The sequence below is a fragment of the Saccopteryx leptura genome, chromosome 7 (assembly GCF_036850995.1).
Source record: "Saccopteryx leptura isolate mSacLep1 chromosome 7, mSacLep1_pri_phased_curated, whole genome shotgun sequence".
In the NCBI taxonomy this organism is placed as follows: Eukaryota; Metazoa; Chordata; class Mammalia; order Chiroptera; family Emballonuridae; genus Saccopteryx; species Saccopteryx leptura.
In genome coordinates, this window is record NC_089509.1 from 115,420,182 (window position 1) to 115,447,187 (window position 27,006).

At 48.4% G+C, this 27,006-nt stretch overlaps 1 protein-coding gene across 6 annotated transcripts in view; it reads left to right on the top strand.

The window, feature by feature from the left end:
* Positions 1-6,973: 6,973 nt before the first annotated feature.
* The window catches only part of ATG16L1 (autophagy related 16 like 1), a 47,561-nt gene continuing 27,528 nt past the window's right edge, over positions 6,974-27,006 (top strand). For 2 of the 6 annotated variants that reach the window (XR_010746594.1, XM_066344908.1), the window contains exons 1-7: positions 6,974-7,295; positions 11,947-12,040; positions 17,105-17,210; positions 18,187-18,260; positions 19,601-19,852; positions 23,815-23,880; positions 26,675-26,761. Coding sequence is in view for 5 of the 6 variants with exons in the window: in XM_066344908.1 (XP_066201005.1) it covers positions 7,181-7,295; positions 11,947-12,040; positions 17,105-17,210; positions 18,187-18,260; positions 19,601-19,852; positions 23,815-23,880; positions 26,675-26,761 (794 nt within the window). In the remaining variant the exon portion in view is untranslated. Of the gene's footprint in view, positions 7,296-7,468; positions 7,696-8,669; positions 8,787-11,946; positions 12,041-17,104; positions 17,211-18,186; positions 18,261-19,600; positions 19,853-23,814; positions 23,881-26,674; positions 26,762-27,006 lie in introns of those variants that run through there. The other 4 variants (XM_066344909.1, XM_066344911.1, XM_066344910.1 and 1 more) reach the window with 3 other exon arrangements.

Genomic DNA, 27,006 nt, shown 5'->3' on the forward strand with positions numbered 1-27,006 from the left:
CGAACATCCCACAGCGCAGGTGGAAGTGTAAGGTGGTGCAGGCCAGTGGGGAGCTGGTGGCTAGATAGATTTGGAGACTCTGCTGTCTTCCGAATCTTTCTACTACTGAGCCAGTACCCTCCCGGAACCCGATTCTACGGGAGAATAACTTGCAATTCAGAGGGAAAGCCTTTGAAAACCAGCCGTGGGGGTTTATCACAGGACTGGATGGCAGGGGCGGTGGGGAGAGAGGTGGATGACGTGGGCCAGCTGGCCACTGAGTCCCTGGAAACTTCTCTTTGGTTTACTGTCCTTTCACAAGGACAGCTTCTGTCAAACACATCTATTAAGAAATTGTACTCTGGAGGACGTGTGCGTTTTCAGATCCCGAAGGCATTTTATAAATCCCCAGAGAACTGCATGATGAAGGTCGTTTTCTTCGTCAAAAACTTACTTTATTGACTCAGGCTGACGTGCCATGTGTACATATTTTCTTCATTTGACTTGACTTTGCCCATGAGTCAGATAATGAGCCTGAACCCAGAATCAAAATATGCAAACTATTCCATCTGGGATACAAATGCCAAATGTGGCAGGGAAAGATTTCAGGAAACACTGTGTGTGTGTGTGTGTATGTGCACGTGTGTGCGTGTGCATGCGTGTGCGCCCACACAGGACAACTTTTGTCACATTGACCCTATGGCCCAACAAATAGAATACTAGTATTTAGTTTCACATTTATAACTGCTGACTTCATGTACTTTTGACAGCTGACTCATATTTCCAATAATTCCTATGCTTCTCCCTGAACATGGCTCTTAATTACCTGCAATCATGTCAGTAACTATTTTATTTTCAAAATTCAAAACAACCATTTAGAAAATTCTCTGAATGCTCTTAGTCCTTTTTCTTAGAATTTCACTCAGTAAAAATCAACCAAAAAGCCTGACAAGGCAGTGGCGCGGTGAATAGAGTGGCGGACTGGGACATTGAAGACCCAGATTCAAAACTCCAAGGTCGCTAGCTTGAGCTTGGGCTCACCAGCTTGAGCGCGGGGTTGCTGGCTTGAGCATGGGATCATACACTTGACCCCATGGTTGCTGGCTTGAGCCCAAAGGTCACTGGCTTGAAGCCCAAGGTTGCTGGCTTGAGCCCAAGGTCGCTAGCTTGAGCAAGGGGTCACTCGCTCTGCTGTAGCCCCCCACTCCCAGTCAAGGCACATATGAGAAAGCAATCGGTGAGCTAAGGTGCCGCAATGAAGAATTGATGCTTCTCATCTCTCTCCCTTCCTGTCTGTCTGTCCCTAACTGTCTGTCTGTTTCTCTGACTCTCTCTGTCCAAAGAAAAAGAACCAAAATATTTTAAAAATCAACCAAAATTATATTTTTTCTATTGCAACCAGAATGGAATCATCAATAACAAATACTTTATTTTTCACAAAAGTCATTCACTTGATTTAAAACACACACACACACACACACACACACACACACACACACTCAAGAAAACAGCTTCAACTATGAAACAAGCCTCATCAGAAATGGAATTTATGTGTTTTGTTTTTTTCTTTTTGTTTAAATTTTTAGCAGGAAAGCTGCTTAGGAGGTGGCTGGCAGTTGTCAGTTTCAGGGGGTGGCACCTCTGTAGCAGAGGCCTCCCCTGTCCAGCCTTCACCCACCTTGGAAAAATGAACAGAATCAGGCTGTTGGGTCCCCTGAAGGGAAAGCAAATTCCCACCCACCGATCTTGGAGGTGTTGTGAACTCGAAAGTAGGAATGCAGGGTGGTGGGGGCAGCAGGGAGATTTCACTCAGCCCCTTAGCCCTTGGCCAGGCAGAGAGAGCAGGCAGACGCCCCTCCCACTGCAGCACGAGGGGCTGTCAGCTCCCCAGTCATGAATCAGGGTCTGAGAATGGGCACAGCAGGCCATTTTCCCTCTGCTCTGAGACCCGCCACCCCCACTCCCGACCTAGGACCTGGAGTTGAAACTTGCTGTTAACTTGATACCTCAAGAAAGGACCAGATCTCACGCCATGAGATCTTTTTTTTTTTTTTTTTTTTGTATTTTTCTGAAGCTGGAAACGGGGAGAGACAGTCAGACAGACTCCCGCATGCACCCGACCCGGATCCACCCAGCACGCCCACCAGAGGCGATGCTCTGCCCCTCCGGGGCGTCGCTCTGTTGCGACCAGAGCCACTCTAGCGCCTGGGGCAGAGGCCGAGGAGCCATCCCCAGCGCCCGGGCCATCTTTGCTCCAATGGAGCCTTGGCTGCGGGAGGGGAAGAGAGAGACAGAGAGGAAGGAGAGGGGGAGGGGTGGAGAAGCAGATGGGCGCTTCTCCTGTGTGCCCTGGCCGGGAATCGAACCTGGGACTCCCGCACGCCAGGCCGACGCCCTACCACTGAGCCAACTGGCCAGGGCCACGCCATGAGATCTTTATGCATGTATTCCCAGTCCTGTCCCATGGCTGTGTGCTTTCTCCGTGGTCCTGCGGCAGGGAATGCAGGGTGGGCTGGACGCCCCGGAGCGCTGTTAATATCCCCTGAGTCATTTGAACGGGGCTTTTTGAAATGGTGTCCCTTCACTTTCGGTTTAGGGAGGAAAGAGAAAAATATCCCAGGTTCCATTCTAACATTGCTATTTGTAACTTCAGGGTTATTAAAATTTTCTCTACCAACAGATACTATTACTCAGAAAAGAGTTTAACTTATTCAGAAGTTCATGAGATCTCAGATCCAAAAACTTTCTCCAAGAAGTTTGGAAATGGATTTCAGGTTAACATGGGATATGCATGGTAAAAAGAGCAGTGGGTTGACCTTTCCCCCCTTGCTAAGACTTTAAAGCAGGAAAACCCTGCCTCAGTGACTTCCTGGAGGGACACTACCACGTTGTCTGCTCAGCTCTCATCTTTTCTTGGGCTTGCCTGCCAGTCAGGATTCTTGGGTGGCAAGTGAAAGTAAAAACCCGATGTAAACCAGCGTTAGTGAAATGCAGGGATGTACTGGCTCACGTAACCAGACTGGGAGGAGAATAGGGCTGGGTCATCTTCATGAACGGCTGGGTCCAGGTACCTTCATGCCACCTGGATCCTTAGTGTCTTGTTTCCTCTACTCTCAGTGTGTTTGCTCCATTTTTTTCAGACTAACCTCTTCATGGGACACGGGAGGGAAACTACACCCGTGGATCCAGATGCATATCCTCAGGCTCTCTAACCAAAGGAGGAAAAGGGCCCCTCTCTCCCAGGTCCAGTCCTTCCTGTGGAGGATAGAGATTGGTGAGGCTTCCAAAGCCCACCCCGGGACCAACTGCTCTGTGCAGCAACCCATATCCTCGTAACTCCTCTTTCCCTTAAGGAAGTTCAAATCGCATTTCTATTGCTTGTAATCAAAAGCCTTCTGATACTCTATATCCTCCTAAACAAAGTCACAACCCTGTTAGCCTGAGACTGACACACAGAGCAGTGGCATGGTTACATAGGGGGTCAGTGGGTTCTAGCACCGGCCTTTCTCTACCGCACCTGAGCTCTGATGCTTACACTGTGACATCAGACAAGTTACTTGGCCTTTGTATGTGAGTTTCCTCACTTGTAAAAGGAAATATCAATGGTAGCTGCATGGTAGTGTTGTGAGAATGAAACAATTCAGTCCACATAGAGCACAGCGCTTGGCATGTAAAAATCACTGAATAAACATTGGCTGTTATTCATAGTAGGAGAGGGCAGTAGTGTGTCGGAGAGACAGTCTAGCCAGGGATCATATTTCCAGCTTGTTAGATGTTGAACCCTCTGGACATTATTGCAGACACTTGGCTGTCAACATGTAGAGGGAATAACAAGGACTTCCTCTAAAAAAAAAAGTTGAATTTTATTGTAATGCTTGTATTGGGATATAAGGATAATACCCACTTCAGTTTATGTCATTTTTACAATATGAAATCATGTGGTTTAGTCTATGTGCACAGAGATTCTATAGAATGAAGTATTCCTATAGTCATACATATGTAAATGCAGTAACACTAAAGAGAACAAAGAAAAGCAGGGTAAAAATGTAAAGCAACATATGCCTTTAAGGGAGCATCATTACTGTCATAAAAAAAAACGACGTTGGGAGGAATCATTAGTGTGTCTGAAACTATGCTGGCTGGTGTGTTGACTCTCCTTTGGTTTCTTCTAGTAGCCACTAGGTTTAAGTAGTTGGTAGTTAACACAATAAATAACATTATTAACTTAGCTCGCTTTCCCTTTTAGTGATCTAATTTGGGGTAGAGCTGAGAAGGAGTGAAAATAAAGATTGAGAGCAATTTTTTGAAACAAGAATTATATTTAAAAGGGAATAAAAGCACAGTTATCTGGCTGGCCCCCCTTTTTTTTCACTTTACATTCATAAATAATACACATTCAGTTCTGTCTTCCTAAAAAGTGAGCTCCCTGAAGTCAGGATCCAAGCCTGGGCTGTCTTTGTCTCCCACACAGTGCTCACCTCTGTGCCCGATGTGCAGGAGGACCCAACAGACCCAACTGTTTGCACTTGCTGGTTGAATGATAAAGGCCAACAGGTAAATAGGACAATTATCTGAAGGTGGGACTTGAATTCCTCGGAATGGAAGCATCACTAGAGGATCTCACAGATGAGATGTGTAGGCACTGATGTTTAGGGTAAAAATTTGCAAGTTTTTAGCAGTGGAAATGCATGGAAATGCCATTATACGAAATCAGGTTATAATTTGCTTAAGTGAAACTAGACTTTCCACAAAGAAAGTTCTTTGATGAGGGATGCCTCTTCCACTCTTCCATGAGCAAATCTGGGCTGCTTAATGCACCGACTGCCACAAGCAGCTTGGAATGTTTCCATTTATTTTACTTACTGTTAGAACCCATTTATAGACGTTGCTTTCCAGCAAGGCATGCTGAATCCTTTAATACTCATTATTTACCCCAACAAATAACAACTCTTCTGTTAAGAGTCATAATCTGTCTCCAGAATATTCACACAACCTAATTTATTCCTCCTTCCTATTACTCCTCCCCCACCCAGCCATTTCCCTTATTTTGCATATAAGGAGCCAGGGACATATTTATTTTACATAACTTGGATTTATGCCACATACTACTTTTATTATGAATGTTTTTTGAACAATAAAAATGTAGGAATTCACTTCATTGTTGGAAATACCGGTTGTTTTCAATGTTTCCACCTTTTCCAAGGTTTTCTCTATATGGACCTTATTCCAAATATTACTTGGCATCAATTTCTACATCAAGTGGAATTAATTTCTGGTTATGCAAATTTTTAACATATTTTCATCATAATCTTGTCTGGAAAATTGGTATTTAACTGTCAAGAGCTGATGTTATGGGATGCCATGGTCTTTTCGGGTTGGTACAACTGTTACATTTGGAGGCGTTCTTGGTGAGTTTCAGAGCCTGCTCCTTCATTATCTTCAGTGTGTGAGGAAGACCCTTTAATGTCTGATCTCCATAGGTCCGTCCCTCGAGATCAGATCACTCAGTACTGGCTGCCAACAAAATATCTTTTGCAACAATGCTAGAAGTCTGACAGTCCTACTTCTGGGCCCCATAGAAGAGGACAGGCTTTCTTATCTGTCGGTGAAGGATCTTCCTCTGGACTTGAGACACACTGAAAGAGAAGCCAGTTTCTGACATTCCTTTCCTCTCTTTGGGCCTCCTACTTTGTCCCGCTCCATTTTCATGTACTCAATTCACAAACCCCTTAAAGGCAGGTAAAGTTCAGATGATTCTATGACAGACGGAGGTTTTCCATTCTACAGATTCTACAGAGTTGTCAGATGCCATCTCCAGATTCTGTGTCTTCTGTCTCCCCTCTCAAAATCCAGCAAACTGTCTTTTTCCTCTTTCAAAGTCCTGTTTGTATCTTAACCCTTCCATTACCTTCCAATGATTCATTTACTGTTAGGCCCTAATTTCTAGGCTTCTAATGATTAACATAGCCAATGTAGTCACACCTTTCCTCAAGTGTTCTTTCCATTTCATTTCTTCATTATAAGAAAAAAACCTGCTTCCAAGGTCAGTGGGGGACCAAAGTCAGGGGGGGATGCTCTTTCTAAAGGGGCCAGACTTTGGGCAGGCCTTGGAAGGATAGTATGTGTCTAGGTCAAGTTAGGTTTCCCACGTGCTAGCTGCATTACATAGGTCAGGCCATAGGCTATTTCTTTCTTTTTTTTTTTTTCTTCATTTTTCCGAAGCTGGAAATGGGGAGGCTGTCAGACAGACTCCCACTTGCGCCCAACTGGGATCCACCCAGCATGCCCACCAGGGGGCGATACTCTGCCCATCTGGGGCATTGGTCTGTTGCGACCAGAGCTATTCTAGCGCCTGAGGCAGAGGCCATAGAGCCATCCTCAGCGCCCAGGTCATCTTTGCTCCAAGCCTTGGCTGTGGGAGGGGAAGAGAGAGACAGAGAGGAAGGAGAGGGGGAGGGGTGGAGAAGCAGATGGGCGCTTCTCCTGTGTGCCCTGGCCGGGAATCGAACCCGGGACTCCTGCACGCCAGGCTGACGCTCTACCGCTGAGCCAACCGGCCAGGGCCATAGGCTATTTCTTTTAATCCTCATAAGAACCCTTTGAGGTAGGTATCATTACGGTCCCCATTTTACAGATTAGGGGGTAGGGAGGTTGTCACTCATCTACAGGCACACAGCTACTCTGTGGGGTGCGGCCCTCACTTCTGCTTGTGAACTGAGGGGGATGAACAAAAGGGAGATAGTCCAAGAAAGAAAGTATAAAACGCGGTAAAGAAGCAAAGGAAACGTAGGCAGGCGGGCGGATGAGGTCTCTTTCCTGTCCCGTTTCCAACGAGGGCTAGGCCACCATGAAGCCCCAACGCCTCCCAGCGGCCGACTCGGTCCCCGCAGCGCTTCCGGAGGGCGTCATTAACGAGCGCCTCGCGTCGGCGCAGCCCACCTGCGTGCGTGTTGCGTAAGACGTCGGGGAGGAGGCGGGCTTTCCGGCCCCGGCCCAAACCATTTCCGACAGGGGCCGGAAGACCGGTCCCGGATGGCACCGCGGCAGCGGCAGGCCTGCTGGGGGAGGTGAGCCGTGGGGGCTGCCCGCCTTCCCGCGCCCGCTGCTCGCCTTCCCGCGCCCGCTGCTCGCCTCATGCTGCGGGCCGAGGCCGCCAGCCCGCGCTCGAATCGGCGGCGCTGAGGCGCCGGGACAGCGCGCCATGTCGTCGGGGCTCCGCGCCGCCGACTTCCCCCGCTGGAAGCGCCACATCGCAGAGGAGCTGCGGCGCCGGGACCGGCTGCAGAGGCAGGCGTTCGAGGAGATCATCCTGCAGTGTGAGCGGCGGGCCGGCCGGGGGGCGGGCGGGCCCTGCCCTGCAGAGCACGTGGGGCGCCCGCGCGGGCCGGAGGCCGAGCCCGCGGCGCTGCCTGCGGCCCAGAGCCCCGGACGCCTTTTTCAAACATCTTTTCCTTTTTCTTGTTCCTTTCACTTGACCTTTGGGCGTGACTGTGGGTGTTTCCCTTACTAACACGTGCTCTGCGGAGGGGAGGCAGGCACCGTTCGCGTGTCTGTGGGTAAATCCCGGCCGCTCCCCAGATCGTCTCTTTTTCTCCGGCGCCGCGTTAGTGAAACCGACGCGGACCTGAAGCCTTGAACGCGCGCGGTTCGAAATGTTTGGGCTTGGAGTCTTCAGATCTCTCGTCCTGATTCCACCTGTGGTATTCTTTGATGGTTGTACGTTTTGAGTCGTAACATACTTTTAAAGTTGGGACAGCGTCCTTGTTACTGTTACTGAAAACTTCAATAGGAAAGAGGTGGTTTTCCACCCCCCACCCCCGCCCCGCTGCAATTGGAGTACGAAAATGTCCCTTTAGATGCGTAGTTGTGATGAGCAGCTCCCAGCTGCCCCCCCTTGCCCAATTTTACCGTGACTGGCGACACATTTTGGGGGTTAGACTGAGCACACTTCTGTCCTGTGGTTTCAGCCACTCCTGGATGTAAGCCTGACAGGTCTCTCTCCCTTGTATGTTGATGGACGAGGGTCCGAGTAGTAGTTGTCCTCCTCGGTTGAATTCTGGTTGTGCTAAATGAGCGGTTCCCAAGCCTACCTGTACTTCAGAATCACCTGGGGCGGGGGGGGGGGGTCTTTTACAAGCCCCAGAGACCGGTCCACACCCCAGACCAACCTGACAGCAGCAGATAGGGGTGGGGCAGGGCACCAGTAGTTTTTTAATGCTCTCCCGAGTAATTCTGACGTGCAGACGAGTTTGATACTGTGTGACTGGCCCGTGCTTATTATTATTAGTCTTCCTGAAAAGCCTAGGACGCAGGTCCCTTTGTCCTTACCCATGAGGCGAAGAGAGATTCATCTCTCTGGGTGGGGACAGTAGTGAATGGTAGGGCCTAGATCTGAACGCAGACTGAATGGCTCCTGAATTTCTCCCTGGGTCCCCCAGGAGACTGCCCTTCTTTGCTTTCACTGAGCCAGCCTCTTAATGAGGTGGGAAGGAAAGAGAGTTAGTTGTGCCTTATACTTAAAGGCCCTGGCCGACCGTTGCTGTTTCAGAAAGCCAGAAGCACAGGCATCCCCTCCTTTTCAAATAGGATTCCTTAACAGGCTGTGTAAGTCAAGGTCATCCATCAGGTGTTCATTGAATACTCATTCTTTAAAGGCTAATACACACTGAAAGTCAAATTGGGTGGGAGCTCAGACTCTACCCCTTACTAACCAATTTTTTCACTTGCCTTTCTGAGTCCGGTTTGCTGCAGCTATAAAATGGGGGAGAAGCTTGCTCTGCCTGCTTCATAAAAACAAGGCTGTGCATGTAAGTGCTTCTTGAAAGCCGTGTGTGTGTTAGTCTATAAATGGAAGATGCTTGTAATTGCATTGGCACACTTTGAATGTTTTTCTGCACTTCAAAAATGGGCATCTTGCCCTCCTGGCCGGATTGCTCAATTGACTGGAGCATCATCCCGATAAACAGAGTTTGTAAGTTTGGTCCCCATTTAGAGCACATATAGCAACAGATCTCTCTCTCTCCCTGTCAAGTTAATAAATACAATTTTACTTTTTTTTTTTTTTTTGTATTTTTCTGAAGTTGGAAACAGGGAGGCAGTCAGACTCCCGCATGTGCCCGACTGGGATCCACCCGGCATGCCCTCCAGGGGGCGATGCTCTGCCCATCTGGGGCGTGGCTCTGTTGCAACCAGGGCCATTCTAGTGCCTGAGGCAGAGGCCATGGAGCCATCTTCAGCACCTGGGCCAACTTTGCTCCAATGGAGCCTTGGCTGCGGGAGGGGAAGAGAGAGACAGAGAGGAAGGAGAGGGGGAGGGGTGGAGAAGCAGATGGGCGCCTCTCCTGTGTGCCCTGGCCAGGAATCGAACCCCGGGACTCCTGCATGCCAGGCCGACGCTCTACCACTGAGCCAACCGGCCAGGGCCAACAAATACAATTTTAAAAAATTGTTTAAAACAGTGGACAATTGTTATAATTGGTGATGGAGTGTGCAGATGTAGAAAATCAGAAGACGTCAGCCTGGAGAGGGAACACATCCTTAAAGAACTGTGGTGGGCAGTGCATACCTGAGGGCCAGGAGGTGGCCTTTCTTTAGGCTGGGGATTGACATCTGGGAGATCGCTTCTAGTTTGACTGTGGAGCGGCCCCACTCCTCATTCCAGCCTTCCCAGTCAAGTATTGACTGTCCATCAGCCCAGAGTCTTGTTCAGTCCCTGCCGCTGAGCCCAAAGGAAAAGCTGAAAAGAGGCTTTGGGGTCGGGGGCACCATCTTGCCATCTCCATCCTTCTCTTTAGTGAGAGGAACTTTTAGGAAGGATGCCTCCTGAACACCTCAGGTCCTTTGAAAGGCCTAAGGGCACCCAGCTCTGGTGTCACCTTTGGAAGATCTTATTAGAGCCCTTTGACACTGGTGAATGAATATTCAAGGTTGTAACCACTTCCCTGTACTGCTGAACTAGTTAGTTCATTAAGTTATTGATAATATAGATGAAGAGAGTGTTTCTTTTTTGTTTGTTTGTTTGTTTGTTTTTACAGGGACAGAGAGAGAGTTAGATAGGGACAGACAGACAGGAATGGAGAGAGATGAGAAGCATCAATCATTAGTTTTTCATTGTGACACCTTAGTTGTTCATTGATTGCTCTCATATGTGCCTTGACTGTGGGCCTTCAGCAGACCGATTAACTCCTTGCTGGAGCCAGTGACCTTGAGTCCAAGCTGGTGAGCTTTTTACTCACGCCAGATGAGCCCGCGCTCAAGCTGGCAACCTCGGGGTCTTGAACCTGGGTCCTCTGCATCCCAGTCTGACGCTCTATCCACTGCGCCACTGTCTGGTCAGGCAAGAGAGTGTTTCTTATTGATTTTACAGAGAGAAGAGGTGGGGGGCAGTGAGAAGTATCAACTCACAGTTGCTTCACTTTAGTTGTTCATTGGTTTGTTGTCGTATGTGCCTTGACCAAGCAAGCTCAGGGTTTCGAACAGGCAACCTCAGAATTTCAGGTAGACGCCTTATCCACTGCGCCACCACAGGCCAGACAGAAAGAAGCTCTTCTAACAGGAATGGTCCATTAGTAAACCCTGTCAAAATGTTCTTCAGCAGTTATAATTCCGGACTTTTAGGATTTGCAACAACCCCCTCAAACGTATCTCCTATACAAGTTTCCCATGGTCACTCGTATTCTGGTTAGTGCACCCTGCCCCCATTTGATCTTGATGGTCCCCCATGTGCCTGTCATCCCTAACTACATGTCATTTCTAGCCCTGACTTGCCTTTAGAGTTCCTGCACTGTGTTCCCTTTCACATTTGTTACATCCAGAAAGAGAACTCATTTTCTCCCTTCAGCTCTTCACCCCTCTATTCTCTTGACACAGTAACATCTTCCATCCAGTTTCCTGGAGCAAGGGACCTCATAATGATCTTTGACTTCTTACTAATTCATATCTGTTCATGTCACTATCTCTTTTTAAAATCTGTATATTATCATTGCCAGTAAGGTCTGCATTTCTTATCCTGCCCTGTCATGTCACGTCGTGTGTTGACTCAAATACTATTTCCAGTCACTTACCAGATGGTGGTCCTTCTTCCCGCACTGCCATCTTCACCTATGAGACCATCAGAGAACATGAGAAAAGGATTGCTCTTATCCCCCCCCCCCTTTTAAAGATTTATTGATTGATTTTACAGAGGTGGGGGAGCGAGAAGCATCAACTCATAGTTGCTTCACTTTAGTTGTTCATTGGTTTTTCTTGTATGGACCTTGACCAGGCAAGCCCAGGGCCTTGGACCAGCGCCCTCAGCATTCCAGGGCTACACTCTGTTCACACACTGCACCACCACAGGCCAAGCATCCTCTCTTCCTTTTTACACTTGGACCCTCCCAACACCCACCCCAGTCCACTTGAGCTACTCGGGGTCAGGAACTCTCATTAGTATCTGTATTCCTAGTGCCCTCATCTAAAAATTAAGTTGTCAAATGTAATAAGGTAAAATTCTCCTATGTTAGTTAGAGTTACATAGCATTTCATTTTTCCATTGTGTTTTGATATGTTTCTTATTTTTTAATCCCCAGGTAGAACTAGGAGTAGAATGCATTTTGGACTGCCTCTAGTGTGGGAAACAGTCCTGTGGGATTGTGTACTTGGGTTCCTTTAACTGGGCCGCCCTTGCTTAGGCCAAGCAGCACCTAAGTGTATGCCGGGTTTTGGATAATTGTTGACCAAGTACAATACCTAGTACTTTGATTCCTAATAGAAACCTAGTCAGTCTTCTGGTGGTTTTTGTTTTTTATTTTGGTCCAATCTTTATAAGATATTAAGTAGATAAAAAAGTGTACATAAGTTACAACAAATAACTTAATTTTCTTTCTTTTCTTTCTTTCTTTCTTTCTTTCTTTCTTTCTTTCTTTCTTTCTTTCTTTCTTTCTTTCTTTCTTTCTTTCTTCTTTCTCTTTCCTTTTTTTGTTTTGTTAGATAACAAGTTGCTGGAAAAGTCAGACCTTCATTCAGTGCTGGCCCAGAAGCTACAAACAGAAAAGCCGGACATACCCAACAGGCACGAGATAAGGTATCTGAAACTGTCCTGTATTATTTTTTATCTCCTCCTTAATTGAAATGAGTTTCAGTTCAGTTGGCACTTCTCTAAGTTAGAAGCAAACCAGGCAGTGTTTCTGTGTTCCAGTTTGTGTCGGCTCCTTTCAGAGAAGAACTTCTGAAGCCAAATAACTAAAAACACTTTTTAAAGATATGCACATACCCACCTTGAGTTATCATTAGTCAGAAGCTGTAAGCTAGAAAAATCGCTTAAGAAGGAAAAGAGGCCAGTTCCTCCTCCAGCCAGCCAGTCAGGGTTCACGTTTTGTTACTCAGACAAGTAAGCATTCTTGAGCAGATTTACATAGATCTTGTTAATACAGGATTGCCATAAGTTGCTTTTTATACCAAACAGGTCTATTTGATCCTTTTTAGTTCAGTGTTTTTCAACATATTTTAGGAGATTGTGAAATTAAACTAATAGGTTGCAACAGCCTTTTAATTTATTTTTAAGAAAGATCAGGGAAAATATCTGCGTTTTTATAGGAAGGTTGAGTATTGTCTGGTTAAATATGCATGTATGTGCCTGCCCTGAGGTGGCGCAGTGGATAAAGCATTGACTTGGAATACTGAGGTCACTGGTTCAAAACCCTGGGCTTGCCTGGTCAAGGTACATACCTGCTCCTTCCCTCTCCCCTGCCTTTCTATCTCCTCTCTCTAAAATCAATAAATGAAATCTTAAAAATGTATGCATGCATGCGCTTGTGATGGGGGGTTGATGTATTTACTTGGGTCATTTATGTAAACTTTATATCTTTCTGAGGGTCATGGTCCAAAAACCTGAAAGCCATTCTTCATCAAAGCAGCTTAAATAGAATCTCTAGAGTCTTACGGTCTTCTTTTTCCATATGTTCATGTTTGCATATTCAATTTGATAGTTTATATGGGAACAGTATCCATTATTGCTCTAAAATTCCATTCTTATTTGCATATTAGTTAACATTTAACAATTTTAAGAACAAGGATGATGGTAATTTGGGGTTTTATAAAGGCCCAGAAATTCTAGGTGTAGCTTAATATCATTACTCCTGTATCTGAATGGGCCGTGTAACTGTCTGCCACCCGTGTGTCCTCCCTGGCACAGTGGTCACCTGAGACCAGAGTGGGGAAGGTGGACTGATGGCTAGGCCCGGTTCTGTCCCTGCTTAGTAACAGTCCAGTGCAGTGTCCCAGCTGGGCCCCGGGAGGCCTTCTGTAGTACTGAAAATACCCAGTTCAGTTTTCTCGTCAATTTTAAGTGTAGAAAATGCCGTTTCACCTTTTCATGTAAACTCAATCAATTGAAAACTTAAAACATTTTATTTATGTTCGGTTACACTCTTGGTGACTGTATTCCTGTCCTCATTTGCTTGGAAAGGTACTGTAAGCAAATGTAAAACAGTTCTGGCTGAATATCCCAGGGCTGGCACTTGGATTGGAGGGCCTTCCTTGCCCGCACACTGTGTCCATAGTCAGGTCTTTCCTGACGGCCTCGTTTCTATTATCTTCTATTGTTTTGCACAAGTCATCTGTGGTTCCTTTTTCCTTCAGAGTCCTGCCCCTCCGCGGGCCTGTTGATTCCTCCTGCAGTCCCTTGTGCATCTGTCCCTTCGTTTACATTGATTTTGTCCCCCTCCCCTTCATTTGTTATGTGTCCTCATTCCTGCACTTGGCAGGAGTCTTCTGCACTCGGACATGTGTGACTGTGGTGTGGGCCCGGTGGTAGGAATAGAGATGAATGAGCCAGCATCCCTGCTCTTAAGGAACTGGGTCTGTTGGCTGGGGACCAGTTTCAGGGGTGTTTGCTAGTACAATAAGTGTATGCACAGAAGAGGGCTCTACCTGGTTAGTTTTGTTCATAAAAACATTCAACTGAGTAAATTTGAAGGCCTAATTGGATTTGTTTAGCAATTTGTGAATGTGGCAGCATCTCATCTAGCAACTAGAAGGGCCCCCAAAGGAGTTGTACAAATGGGAGGTTTTTATAGGAAGAAGAGAGGGGCAGAGGAGTTACTAACAAAAGAAAAGAAAGGATTATTGCCGGTCCGAGGTTTCTCATCATGCAGATCTTCTCTTTCTGTGGGGCGGGAGGAAATGGACAGAGCCCATGTGACATTGCTTCTTTGGTGTTGACCAGAAATTTCCAGACAGGTCGGTGAATCTGGGGGAGGTTGAAACTGCGGTTAGATCAGGTAGTAAATCTAGGTTTGAGATTATGGACAGTTAGTACAAGCAGCGCCATTTGGACCTGTGGTTTTCTCTTTCGGTTTCCTTCTTCCTCCTGTCTCCTTAAATCCTGCCCCTCTTGTCCTAATTCATCTTAATAGAATTGTGCACTTGAAACCTATATAATTTTATTAACCAATGTCATTTCAATAAATTGAATAAAAAATTTTAACACTTGATATACTTTTTCAGTGGATTAACTAAACAAAGTGCTTATTTTTTGCCTTTGCAAAATTCATTGCAGGTCAGATGCGTCTGTGCGGCTGTCGTCTTCCACAAGTGACTCAGAGACCCAGGCTGCTCGCGTCTTATAGCTCTGACGGGTTTTCCATCTTGTTTTGTTTTTATTGGATTTATTTTGGTAACATTGGTTAACCAAGTATATAGGATTTAGGTGTACAGTTCTTTTACATCAGCTGTACATTGTGTCGTGTGTTCATCACCCCGAGCCAAGTCTCCTTCCATCACCGTTGACCCTCGACCCCCTCTTTTACCCCCCACCTCATCTTTCTGGTAATCACCATACTGTTGTCTCTCTGTGAGTTTTTTGTTTCGTTTAATCCTTTCCCCTTTTTCACCCAGCCTGCAACCCAAAAAGCACTTTAGAAAGCTTTACATCAGTTATATAAGTGTTTTAATCCCTTTGTTTACTAAGTAGATTGAAATTAAGCTCTTCAGCCAGAAAATAGTGGATTCCAGTAGTTTTCTGGGCATGCTTCCTGGACAGCAGCACACCTTTGGGCCGTACCCCACACCTACTATTTTAGAAACTTTGAGAGTGGAGCTCTATTATTCTCTTTTAATAAACTCTCGGTGACCCAGTGAGCTCTGCCTGCTGGAACCACTGCACCAGTCCATGGCCTCTCAGTCCCAGTGAGACAGCTCTCTGGCACCTGAGAGCCAGCTGGCCAGGCAGACGGTCCAGTCTGCTCTCTCAGACCTGAGTCAGTCCGCGGTGGGCCCAGGAATCCACTTCTGAACACGCCCTCAAGGGATTCCCTGATCTCCTGAGTGAAGCAAGCGCTGTGGCGGCCGTTTATTTCAAACTGGAAGTAGAGGGCAGCTTTGAGGTGGCATGAGGGGCCTGTGCCTTGCCTAGTCTCATGAGGCTCTTCTCTGGTGTGCCAACTCCATTTAAGAAGGGGTTTTACATTTTGCATATTCCACATTGCTTTGCATTAAAATAGGGAGATTTGATAAAAATGATTTCTAACCCCCACGTGTAGTCAGTCCCCCAGGTCTGTTGAGTGTTCTGCGTCTTGGTGGTTTCTTGTAAGGTTAGGGAAGCCCTGGGTTGCCTCAGAGGGTGAGGTATTACCGTGTGCTTGAACTTGTGATACAAACACTTTAGGGATGGAGAGAGGAGTTGGGGGGAGCATCATGCTGTCCCCCTTTTCCCTCGTTAAGTGTCCCTGTGGCTCGTGAAGAGGTGGTGCTCCCTCTCCTTCAGGGGGTGGTCTCCCCGTTTCTCAGCTTTCTTCCTCTTCTCACTGGGTGCCTTCCCTGGCTGGTGGTTTCAGCTCCTCCCGGTAGTCTAATGATCCCCCTGCCGCTCCAGCGAGACCCCTCTGCTGTGACAGAGACCTGCAGGCAGGCCCCGCTGCTGTTTCGGAGGTGGTGTGCGGACACCTGCAGAGTTCCCCAGACCTGAGGCGTCTCGTCTCAGTTCTGTGGCTGCAGGTACACCTGTCTGCTGACGGCTTCTTCATGCCAGCCTGCAGCTTGGACCTCTTCACATCTCGAACCTGGACTCCATAGCAGCTGCTGGCTGGTCCCCTGTTCCCACCCTTGCCCCTGCAATCTGCTCTCCACCCAGCAACTACAGCAGGGGTCGGGAACCTTTTTGGCTGAGAGAGCCATGAACACCACATATTTTAAAACGTAATTCCATGAGAACCATACCATGACCCGTGTACGTTACGCATTATCCAATAAAAATTTGGTGTTGTCCCGGAGGACAGCTGTGATTGGCTCCAGCCACCCGCAACCATGAACATAAGTGGTAGGAAATGAATGGATTGTAATACATGAGAATGTTTTATATTTTTAACGTTATTATTTTTTTTATTAAAGATTTGTCTTTGAGCCAGATGCAGCCATCAAAAGAGTCACATCTGGCTCGAGAGCCATAGGTTCCTGACCCCTGAACTATAGTGATCGTTTTAAAGCAGAAGTCTGCTCTGCTCAAAACCCTCCAGCGGCTTCCTAGTAAAAGCCGAGTCCTCGGGCCTGTGAGGCCTGCATGACCCCTACTCCTCCCTGACCAGCTCCAATGACATTCTCCCCCAGCTGTGGCCCTCCATCAAGGCTTTTCCAGCACCTGCTCTTCCCTCTGCTCAGAAGGGCCCCAGGGGCCACGTAGCTTGTTCCTCACCCCTTTCCGGTCTCCAGTTTGTATAAGCTGGGAGAGGCCTTCTTTGCTTACCCTGCATAGAACGGGACCCCTGTCTGCTATCTGTCTGCCCTGATGGATTGTCTGCCACCTGAGAGCAGAGCTCTGCCTTCCCAGCCCCAGGAGCAGTGCCGGCAGTTGGCACTTACTAGCTTGCCCTGTGAGCAACCTGCTTTGTCTCCTCGGTAGTTACCAAACCTTCGTTCTGGAACCCACCCTTTATTCCTGGCACCCCTGGTGGTTTGGGTGGTGGTTGGTCTCCTTTCTACGTCACGTTCATAGTGGCTTATAACCAGTCACCTGGAGACACTGAGCACATTATTGGTTATGTTGTCACGTTCAGGGGTGGAATTCTGGAGTTAGTGTTCGATTGTCTGATTGGGGAATGCTTTTCCCTCTCTTTTTGCACATTCTCTTCATCTGCCTGCTTTGGGGATGTAGTCCCGGCCATGATGGCGCATGGAATGATGGCCAGCTCCAAGAAATGGCCCAGCTGAGGATGAAACACCAGGAAGAACTGACAGAATTGCACAAGAAGCGTGGAGAGGTAAAGATGGATGCTGTCCTCGTCTGTCGGCTGCTCCATGTGGGTCTTACGGTAGGGCAGGCGGGCGGGCAGGATTGCCACTGGGATTTACAGCCGTCCTGGCTGTATGTGACAGCAGCAGCTCTATCTGGGAGTGAATGCTGGGAAAGGTGTGGGGCCTCCGCCTCTATCAGCGAGAGGGCAAGCCGTTGAGATGACTGAGTGGTTGTTATGCTCCAAGACGATATGCAACATACAAGTGGAGAAAGTAAAGGAAAGAAGCTTTCTGCTTTGTCCACTGACGGTCTTACGAGCACCTCCCAGCGCTCTTGAGAGCCTGGAGGCAGATAGCACGTGGGTGGTCACCAGAGAGGAAGGCTGCGGGGAGAGGGCAGAATGGGTCAGGGGGCCGGTCACGTGTGGGGAGGGATGGAAGCTAGACTGTTGGTGTCGTATGGACAGATGTTGAATGGCGTATAATGTTGCCTACCTGGAACTTCTCTAATGTTATAAACCAGTGTTACCTAAATAAAGGAACTAATTTTTTTTAGTAAAAAAGCTTTTGAGAGCGAACCCTGAAATTTCAGAAGGAATCACTAAAAGAATCAATCCTGGGCTGTGTTTACCAGGGATGGTGTATGTGATGGCAAATTATGAAAAATACAATTTATAGATCAACGATTTCATTAGCTGAGGAATCTAGAGAGGTGGTCGGGGCGAGGGGTGGCCAGGTGTCCTCAGCAGGAACCTGGTGGTCACCTAGAACGTCTCTCCCACTCGAGCCCGCCTTCTTCAGGGACCAGCACACGCCGTCCCCATGAGCGTCCCCATAGCCCCTCGCCCCCCCCACCCCCCACCACCACCCAGCTCATTTCCTCCTGCCTTGGCTCAACCCCATGGCACCTTTTCTTTCCTAAAAATAGGATAACCCACTGTTACTTCGTTTTCAGCTGAGGCCCTAAAATCTCTTACTTACGAAAGTGTTCTTTGCCCCCAGTTAGCTCAGCTGGTGATTGACCTGAATAACCAAATGCAGCAGAAGGACAGGGAGATGCAGATGAATGAAGCAAAGTGAGTAGAGACAACACCTGCTTTGGGACTGGCTGTGGGAGCATGCTGTTTTATCACTGTGCTCTTGTGAGCAGGGCCAGTGGTGACTGGTGACAAATGGTGGTCACAGGGGACTCAGCAAGAGTTTTGTTTCTGTGCACACATAGCCTGGGACCCTTTTCTGCCTGCTGTCGGGTGGGAAAGGCAAGGACAGCGCCCGCAGTCTTCAGGCCCCAGCGTGCTCCTGGAAAGTACCTTTGGCACTTGCAAGTGTCCTCGGGGCATTCAGTGTTCTCCCTGGGGACACTGGGTGTGCGAGCTGCTGGCTTCTGTGGTGGAAGTGCGGCCACGGTGTCGAGTGTGGCCCTTTAGAACAGGGATGAGTTTGTGGGCAGGATTAGTCTCACTGGGGAGAAGCCTGGCTGACAAATAGGGACTTAAGTCTGAGATTTATTTGTGTCTTTTTCCTTAATACATCGAGCCAGATTTCTAGAGTCCTAGCAAGGTGGAGGGCTTCCTCAGGCATTGCTCAGTAAGTGGTAGGGCTGAGAGAATACACAGCGTTTCTGGCCTCGTAAGCCCCCACTGACCACTCCAGTTAAGCAGCAAAAGCTCCCTCTTCTTCTCCGCCTGCTTTTCTGACAGTGCTGTAACTAATGCTTCCTGGTCTGGTTGTATTTGACCCCTGGGTCTCTCCTAATGGAGTTGTCCCGTACACCATTGGGGCTGGGCTCGGCTAAATGAGCTGTAATGACCATGCCGGCTGCCACGCAGTGCCAGGTGTCGTGTCTGAGGTCACTGTTGGGCCCAGGCCCCGTGCAGCTCAAGCACCTGCAATCCCCGTGCAGTCCCAGGCCCCGTGCAGCTCGAGCACCTGCAGTCCCGTGCAGTCCCCTGGCCCCGTGCAGCTCGAGCACCTGCAGTCCCCGTGCAGTCCCCTGGCCCCGTGCAGCTCGAGCACCTGCAGTCCCCGTGCAGTCCCCTGGCCCCGTGCAGCTCGAGCACCTGCAGTCCCCGTGCAGTCCCCTGGCCCCGTGCAGCTCGAGCACCTGCAGTCCCGTGCAGTCCCCAGGCCCCGTGCAGCTCGAGCACCTGCAGGCCCTGTGCAGTCCCCTGGCCCCGTGCAGCTCGAGCACCTGCAGTCCCATGCAGTCCCCTGGCCCCGTGCAGCTCGAGCACCTGCAGTCCCCGTGCAGTCCCCTGGCCCCGTGCAGCTCGAGCACCTGCAGTCCCGTGCAGTCCCCAGGCCCCGTGCAGTCCCCTGGCCCCATGCAGCTCGAGCACCTGCAGTCCCATGCAGTCCCCTGGCCCCGTGCAGGGTCCTACGCAGTGCTGTTCCTCCCTGTGTGTGGTGCTTTCAGAATTGCCGAGTGCCTGCAGACCATCTCGGACCTGGAGGCCGAGTGCCTGGAGCTGCGCAGCAGGCTGCAGGACCTGGAGAGGGCCAACCAGACCCTGAAGGACGAGTACGACGCCCTGCAGATCACGTTCACGGCCTTGGAGGAGAAGCTGAGGAAGACTTCGGAGGAGAACCAGGAGCTGGTGACCAGGTGGATGGCCGAGAAAGCCCAGGAAGCCAATCGCCTCAATGCAGAGAACGAAAAGGATTCAAGGTGGGAGACGTTCCCGGTTAGTGGTTCCTTCTTTGTAACGTAGAACCTAGGCCTTTGAAAGGAGGAAGCCAGCCTGGCCGCTCCAGCCACGGGGCGGGGGGGGGGGGGGGGGGGGGGGGCGACGCGACTGGGAGACCAAAGGTAGAATAGCGGGTGGGTTAGGGAGGTTTGCGTTTATGAGAACACGCCAGCAGAGCAGATGATTGCCTCTGCAGATGGCTTTGGGTCGTGCTGCTTTTGCCAGTGAATTCTTCCAGGGTTTTGAGGAGAAAAGCTAGTTCTTGAACAATATAAATTAAACCACAATTAGAAAAAGATTGACATCCCTCCCCCCAATTTTGTACAACTATTCAGACCCATACCAAAAGTTCTGGTTTTCTAGTATACAAGCAGACTGTAGCCCAGGGGTCGGGAACCTTTTTGGCTGAGAGAGCCATGAACGCCACATATATATTTTAAAATGTAATCCCGTGCCCTGGCTGGATGGCTTGCTTGGCTGGAGCATTGTCCTGCAATGCAGAGGTGGCTGGTTCGGTCCTTGGCCGGGGCACATACAGAAACAGATTGATGCTTCTGTCTCCCCCTTACCCCCCTTCCTCTCTCTGGATTCAATAAAAATAAAAAAGATTAAAAAAAATAGAAAAAAATAAAGACCCAAAAAAAGGCAACAGAGAACATTAAATTAATTAATTTAATTTAATGTAATTCCGTGAGAGCCATACAACGACCCATGTATGTTAGGCATTATCCAATAAAAATTTGGTGTTGTCCCGGAGGACAGCTGTGATTGGCTCCAGCCACCCCCAACCATGAACAAGAGCGGTAGGAAATGAATGGATTGTAATACATGAGAAAGTTTTATATTTTTAACATTATTCTTTATTAAAGATTTGTCTTCGAGCCAGATGCAGCCATCAAAAGAGCCACATCTGGCTCGCGAGCCATAATAGGTTGCTGACCCCTGCTGTAGCCCAACCTCACATGAATATAGATGTGAAATTTCTAAATAAAACTCATACCTGTAACCAACAGCCAATAGTGTGCTTGACAGGGACACTGGGAGTCGGTCCCTGGAGGGAAATTTGTGAAAGTTCCTCCAGAGGGTCTAGTGCATTTGTGGTGAAGGTCCGTTGTCCCACATGCGTCCCCAGGAGGAGGGCCGCCGTCTGGACTTGGAGATGTTTGGTCAACCAGCTGGACAGGACACCGAATGCAGGGCTGGGGGTGGGGGGTGGTTGTGATTACCCTCCAAGGAAACTTAAGATAATCAACTGAGAAACAAGTAATGAGAGTTCAGAGATGAGAACATGATTTCAGTCCCATGTCAGTAGTTTAGAATTTGAAAAAATGATTGCAGTTAATCTAAATGAATGAATGAAAATAAGAGTTGTAATGACGGCACTAACCCTAGCAAATACTATGTCGAAGCAGATTTCAAAATCTGTATAAAAACTGAAACCATAGGTAGAAGTGGAAAATGTGGCTGTCTGCTGTTTATTTTGTGGAAATTCCTAAGTAGAAGTGTTGGGGGACTTCCAAACCACTAAAAGGAATGGAAGTAGCGGGCTGTGTAAAATTTTTACATTTAACATCAAACAACCAAGATAATCAATTAGGACATGCTCTTAGAAAATAATATTTTTAACACAGTAAAGAATACTGAGACAGGTAGTTCATGAGACGTGAACATGGTCAGTGAGTCTGGCAAAGCGGGTTGTTGGGAGGCAGAAGTGAAGGGCGCTGGTGGAGGGCCGTGTGCACAGCCTGAAGGCACTTGGGGTGGTAGCGAGCCTGGCCAGAGCACCCACCTGGGGCACCGTCCTCAGCAGGTGTGAGCCTGGTTCACAAATGCTATTTTGTGATAACTTGTTATTCATAGCTGTGAAAAATGAGAAGCGGTGTGTCCCTTGAGAGAGAAATAAATTGAGATTTTTATTTTTTTCTGAAGTGAGAAGCGAGGAGGCAGACAGACAGACTCCCGCATGCGCCCAACTGGGATCCACCTGGCACGCCCACCAGGGGGCGACGCTCTGCCCATCTGGGGCATTGCTCTGTTGCAACCAGAGTCTTTCTAGTGCCTGAGGTAGAGGCCATGGAGCCATCCTCAGTGCCCAGGCCAACTTTGTTCCAATGGAGCCTTGGCTGCAGGAGGAGAAGAGAAAGAGAGAGAGAGAGAGAAAGGAGAAGGGGAAGGGTGGAGAAGCAGATGGGCGCTTCTCCTGTGTGCCCTGACTGGAAATTGAACCCGGGACCTCCACATGCTGGGCCGACGCTCTACCACTGAGCCAGCCGGCCAGGGCCGAGATATTTTCATACAGTAGGATTTTCAATGAATTAGGACAGAAGGATTGTGTTGTTAATATGATTTATTTCTGGGTGGTAAGATTTGTTTTGTTTTTTTTCTTTTTTACTTTTCTTTGTAACTTCCTTCAGTTTCTACCATAGTAAGGAAAGATGAGCTGTCTTGTTTATATTCTTCCTGTCAGGTGTTTACTGTGAGTAGAGTAGCGTGGCTTAGGCCTTGGAGCTGGAAGGCCGCTGGGGGTGGGGAAGTCCACCCCCTGCAGCTGAGCACCTGCTGGCAGAGAAGTGGGCATGTGTGTGTCTAAAGAGGAGCCCGGCGCTTCGCCGGCACAGGGAGGGGACGCAGGCGTCTGCACGGCACAGCCCCGTTCCTTCCCCTGCAGGGTTCTCCTTGGGGAAGTGCACGTGGATGTGTTACCTGATTGCATACCTGGGGCCTGGGAGTGCTCAGATGGTTCCTTCATAGAAGCTCCCTCCTCCCTCTGGCCTCCCCGCCCCAGACTCCTCTTCTCCACCCCAGGCAGCTTCTGTGTCCCTGGCTCACCGTGTGGCACGCTGTTTGCATCCTGCCTCCCTCACGAGGCTGTCCTTGACCCCCTTGCGGACTGGTGCCTTTCCTGCACAGGGAGGTTACCCACCCCACACCAAGAGGCTGCCTTTTCCTCAAAGACAGTCATAGGGTGTGGGTTCTAGCCAAGGAAAACTTGTTAAACTGGATTTTGGCGTTTGTCCTGTAAAACTTAATTTTTCGTCTCCCAGGTATAAAATTAAGATTGTAACATACTTTTTCAAGTTATAATCTCATTCCTTCCCAAGACTGATGTATCTGCTGGAGTAGTCTTCTCTGTTTTGAACATTGATCTTCATGTTAGAAGCTAGAAGAATTGTAGCAGAATTCTGACAGGAGCGCAGTAGCAGTGCAGGCTAGGGGGCTAGGGCCCCCCTTCCGCAGAGAGAGAGACCGCGACATTGCCGCGGAAGGGGGAGGGAAGAGGTGAGGGGAGTCCTGCGTGTGGACTTGGGAAGGAGAGAGAAAAGTAGTTCTGGGAGCGGGTGCAACTGTTGACAGCATTAAAATTTTGCCACAGCCAAGACTTCTGTGTCTAGCCCTAATGAGCTGAAGTCGTGTCCATTTTGATGATTCAAGAATCTCACTATACTTCAGTTTCCTCATTTATAAAGTGGGAATTGATTACATTTAGCCTCAAAGCGTTGTTGTAAAGATTAAAGGAATTAAAACCTGTAAAATAATAAAGCTGAGCCAGGCACAAGTACATTCTAAGTGGACCTCTGTGTTATTCATGCTCTCGGTATGTTAGTGTGAGGCTGTCTGCTGCAGAAAACTAAGTTGTGACCGCGACTAACCCAGGGTGCACCTTGTGCCCGTCTGTCTAGAGGCCCTGGGTCCCTTAGGGTTGGCTTCTCCCTTGCTGGCTGGACTTTCTAGTAACGTGAGCCTTCTTCCAGGCTTTCTCTGCAAGCCTCTGTGATGGGACCTTTAGTTATGTTACACTCTGGGTTTGGACCTTTGCTATCTTTGCCCAGGGCAGTTGTTACTTTGAATACACTGAATATTTAGGTGTGTTATTAGAGCTAGTTTATTGAGAGCCAGAGCCCCATGCAAACATAACTAGTGGGCTTTTTTTTTTTTTTAATAGGAGGCGGCAAGCCCGGCTGCAGAAAGAGCTTGCAGAGGCAGCAAAGGAGCCCCTGCCAGTTGAACAGTAAGTAGAGATACGCGCTTCGAAACCATGCTCTTAATAATTTGATTTGCTCTTTTTAAATAGTTCTTTGTTAATTTCTATAAAACCATGTTATAGATTGTCAAAAGAAATGTAAAATATTAAAGGGAGAAAATTAAAGGACACTTGTTACCTTCCAGGAAGTTGTTTCGGTTTACACTCCTCTTGAGCTGTGCATGTGAGTTCTGACTTCTGCACACCTAACATGACACAGCCTCACTGTTTTCCCATTGACACTGATCTGTTTTCTGCCCGCTTGGGGCTGTTGCAGGGAATTCTGGGCTGGCTTCTTCCTCTTGCTTTCTTCGTCTGTGACTAAGGAGACATTTAGGCAAATCTCTGAAGCCTAAGTGAAGACTAGGGTCTCTTGGCACAAAAGGAATTGCACCGGTTGGAAATTCCTGGTCTGGGATAGGTGGAGACTCTTCAGGAATTGCACCGGTTGGAGATTCCTGGTCTGGGATAGGTGGAGACTCTTCCCCGAGACCTAAAGCTTCATTTTGAGGTGGTGGATGTTTTGTTGTTGTTGTTTTTTTTGTATTTTTCTGAAGCTGGAAACGGGGAGAGACAGTCAGACAGACTCCCGCATGCGCCCGACCGGGATCCACCCGGCACGCCCACCAGGGGCAACGCTCTGCCCACCAGGGGGCGATGCACTGCCCCTCCGGGGCGTCGCTCTGCCGACCAGAGCCACTCTAGCGCCTGGGGCAGAGGCCAAGGAGCCATCCCCAGCGCCTGGGCCATCTTTGCTCCAATGGAGCCTTGGCTGCGGGAGGGAAAGAGAGAGACAGAGAGGAAGGAGGGGGGGGTGGAGAAGCAAATGGGCGCTTCTCCTATGTGCTCTGGCCGGGAATCGAACCCGGGTCCCCCGCACGCCAGGCCGACGCTCTACCGCTGAGCCAACTGGCCAGGGCCGAGGTGGTGGATGTTTTAATGACTGAATTCCTTTTGCCTCTAGTTCAGGATGTGTTCCTTTTCTGTTGAAACATATTCTGGAATTTGGCCTTATAGTTATGATCTGCTGGTTTTTAAAATGTTGCTTCCAAATAAGTGGAGGGAAGTGGTTTAAATTCTGTTAGGAGTCGTCAACCACACAAAGGTGTAATTCATAAGAAAACAGGAACGTTCTCTCACCAAGCCTTTGCTGTAGCTGTAAAGTGTACATTTCTTCTATACTCTCAGATATGGAAAATGAACTGCACGCATATGTTTCCAACAGCACAAAGTGAATAGATAACTGGAAATGAAATTTGACTTATTAAAAATAACAGCTTACAAGGTGTCATTTGTCTGCCTGCTATTGGCCAGCATAAACAGGTAACTAGGTATGACACGGTTTCGATAGGTTGAGCACCCCAAGGTCACACAGGAAGGGGCTGAGCTAGGGTGAGAACCTAGGGATGTCTCACTGTCGAGGGGGAGGCCCGTTCTTCATCTCTGCTTCCCTAAGAGGGAAGTTTCTGGGGAAAGGACATTTACATCTTTGAAGGTTTGTTGTTGGTGGTGGTGTTTTTTATAACCGATTGCCAAACCGTGGTACTTTCTCATGGCGCTGGGCAGAGTTCCCAGTACCTTTACGGCTATAAAATTCTACTTTAAAGCATTGACGTTGCTCAGCTCATGTTTGCTACTCTTGCCATCTCCGCTGGTCTGTTGTCGCCCTTGTGCGAACACAAGTGACTCTCCAAACCGCAGCCGAGAGGGAAGTAAAGCCCACCCTTGTTCTCCCTTCCTCAGTCCTGCCTTTGTCCCCTCTGCGTCCTGGCCCAGACTTGGGTCAGTTCCACGGAATCCTAGAAGCAATAGCCAAGGGAAAGAAGTTTGCTTTGACTTGGTTTAACTTGCTTGGTAACAGGTTCTTAAGTATACATTTACTTAACCCAGATCCTTAATCATAGAAAAATCCTGCTTTCAAGTTCTTATGAATCCAAAACTAGGTAATATAGTTTTGGGACATTACATTTTATTATTTTACTTCTCCATGAAGATTGCAACTTGGTAGGAAGTCATTAAGACCAAAATGATTATTGCCTTCCCCCCAGCAGGAAAATGAGAAGAAAGGGAATTGCAGAGGCACATTTGTGTCAGGTGGGATGAGTGACAACAAAGAGTTTCCTGTGACATGATGACTGTGAGATGTGATGGGTTTGCCAGATAGATGCCTGGAGCACCGAGGACTTGGAACCTAAAATACCCAGTCAAAATGAATTGTGTTTAGATCCTGCCTTCCTGTTTTTTATATTATTAAGTAATATTTAAAACGGTTGTTAAGGCAACCGTGATTTCATTGTCCTTTTATAGGTTCCTCTTCTTATTCCCCGGGGCCTTCTCCCTGCACTGGTTTCCTTGTACTGAGTAGCCGCCCGCCTGTCCTCTGTGCCCCTCCCCTCTCACGGGAACTGTTTATTGGTCAATTCAGTCCAGTTGTTAGGGCAGGAGCCCTTCAGCTGTGGACCAGACTTCTGACGGAAAGAACCGACCTTTGCACTGGTTTGTGGTTATGGGCTCAATAAACCATTATTTAATTGCTTTCCAGGTGGTATCTTAAGGTTATTTTCCATCAGCATTCTGGGTTTGATCTGAACAGGTTGAGTGTTTCTTTCAGTGTTGTTGAGAGCATGGCAACTCCTTTTTCTTCAGAGAACCCTAACCATCGCTTCCTAGCAAAGTCACATAGACTGTGTGGACGAGGAAATGCTGTTAGCCTTTGCAGAACAGACTCATCAGAGCTCCTGTTGTGCAGAATCAAAACTCAGACTCTTGCCCTTCTTTCCAGGGATGATGACATTGAAGTCATTGTGGATGAAACCTCTGATCACACCGAGGAGACCTCTCCCATGCGAGCCATCAGCAGAGCGGCCTCGTAAGTAGACAGGTCTGGCCGCGGAAGGAGAGCTCAGGCGCGGTTTGACAGCACATCGTGGCCACGACAGGGCAGTCTGACGCACCCAAGTCTCTTTGCAGGAACACCGGCCCCTCTTGCACAACCGCAGAGATCAGTGTCCCCATGCTGTCCTCTACTTCACAGGAGGCCAGCCGTCCCTTAGTGCTGCCACCAACACTAAGGAACAGAACAAAGTTCAGTGGCTTCCTAAAAGAGGGACAGTT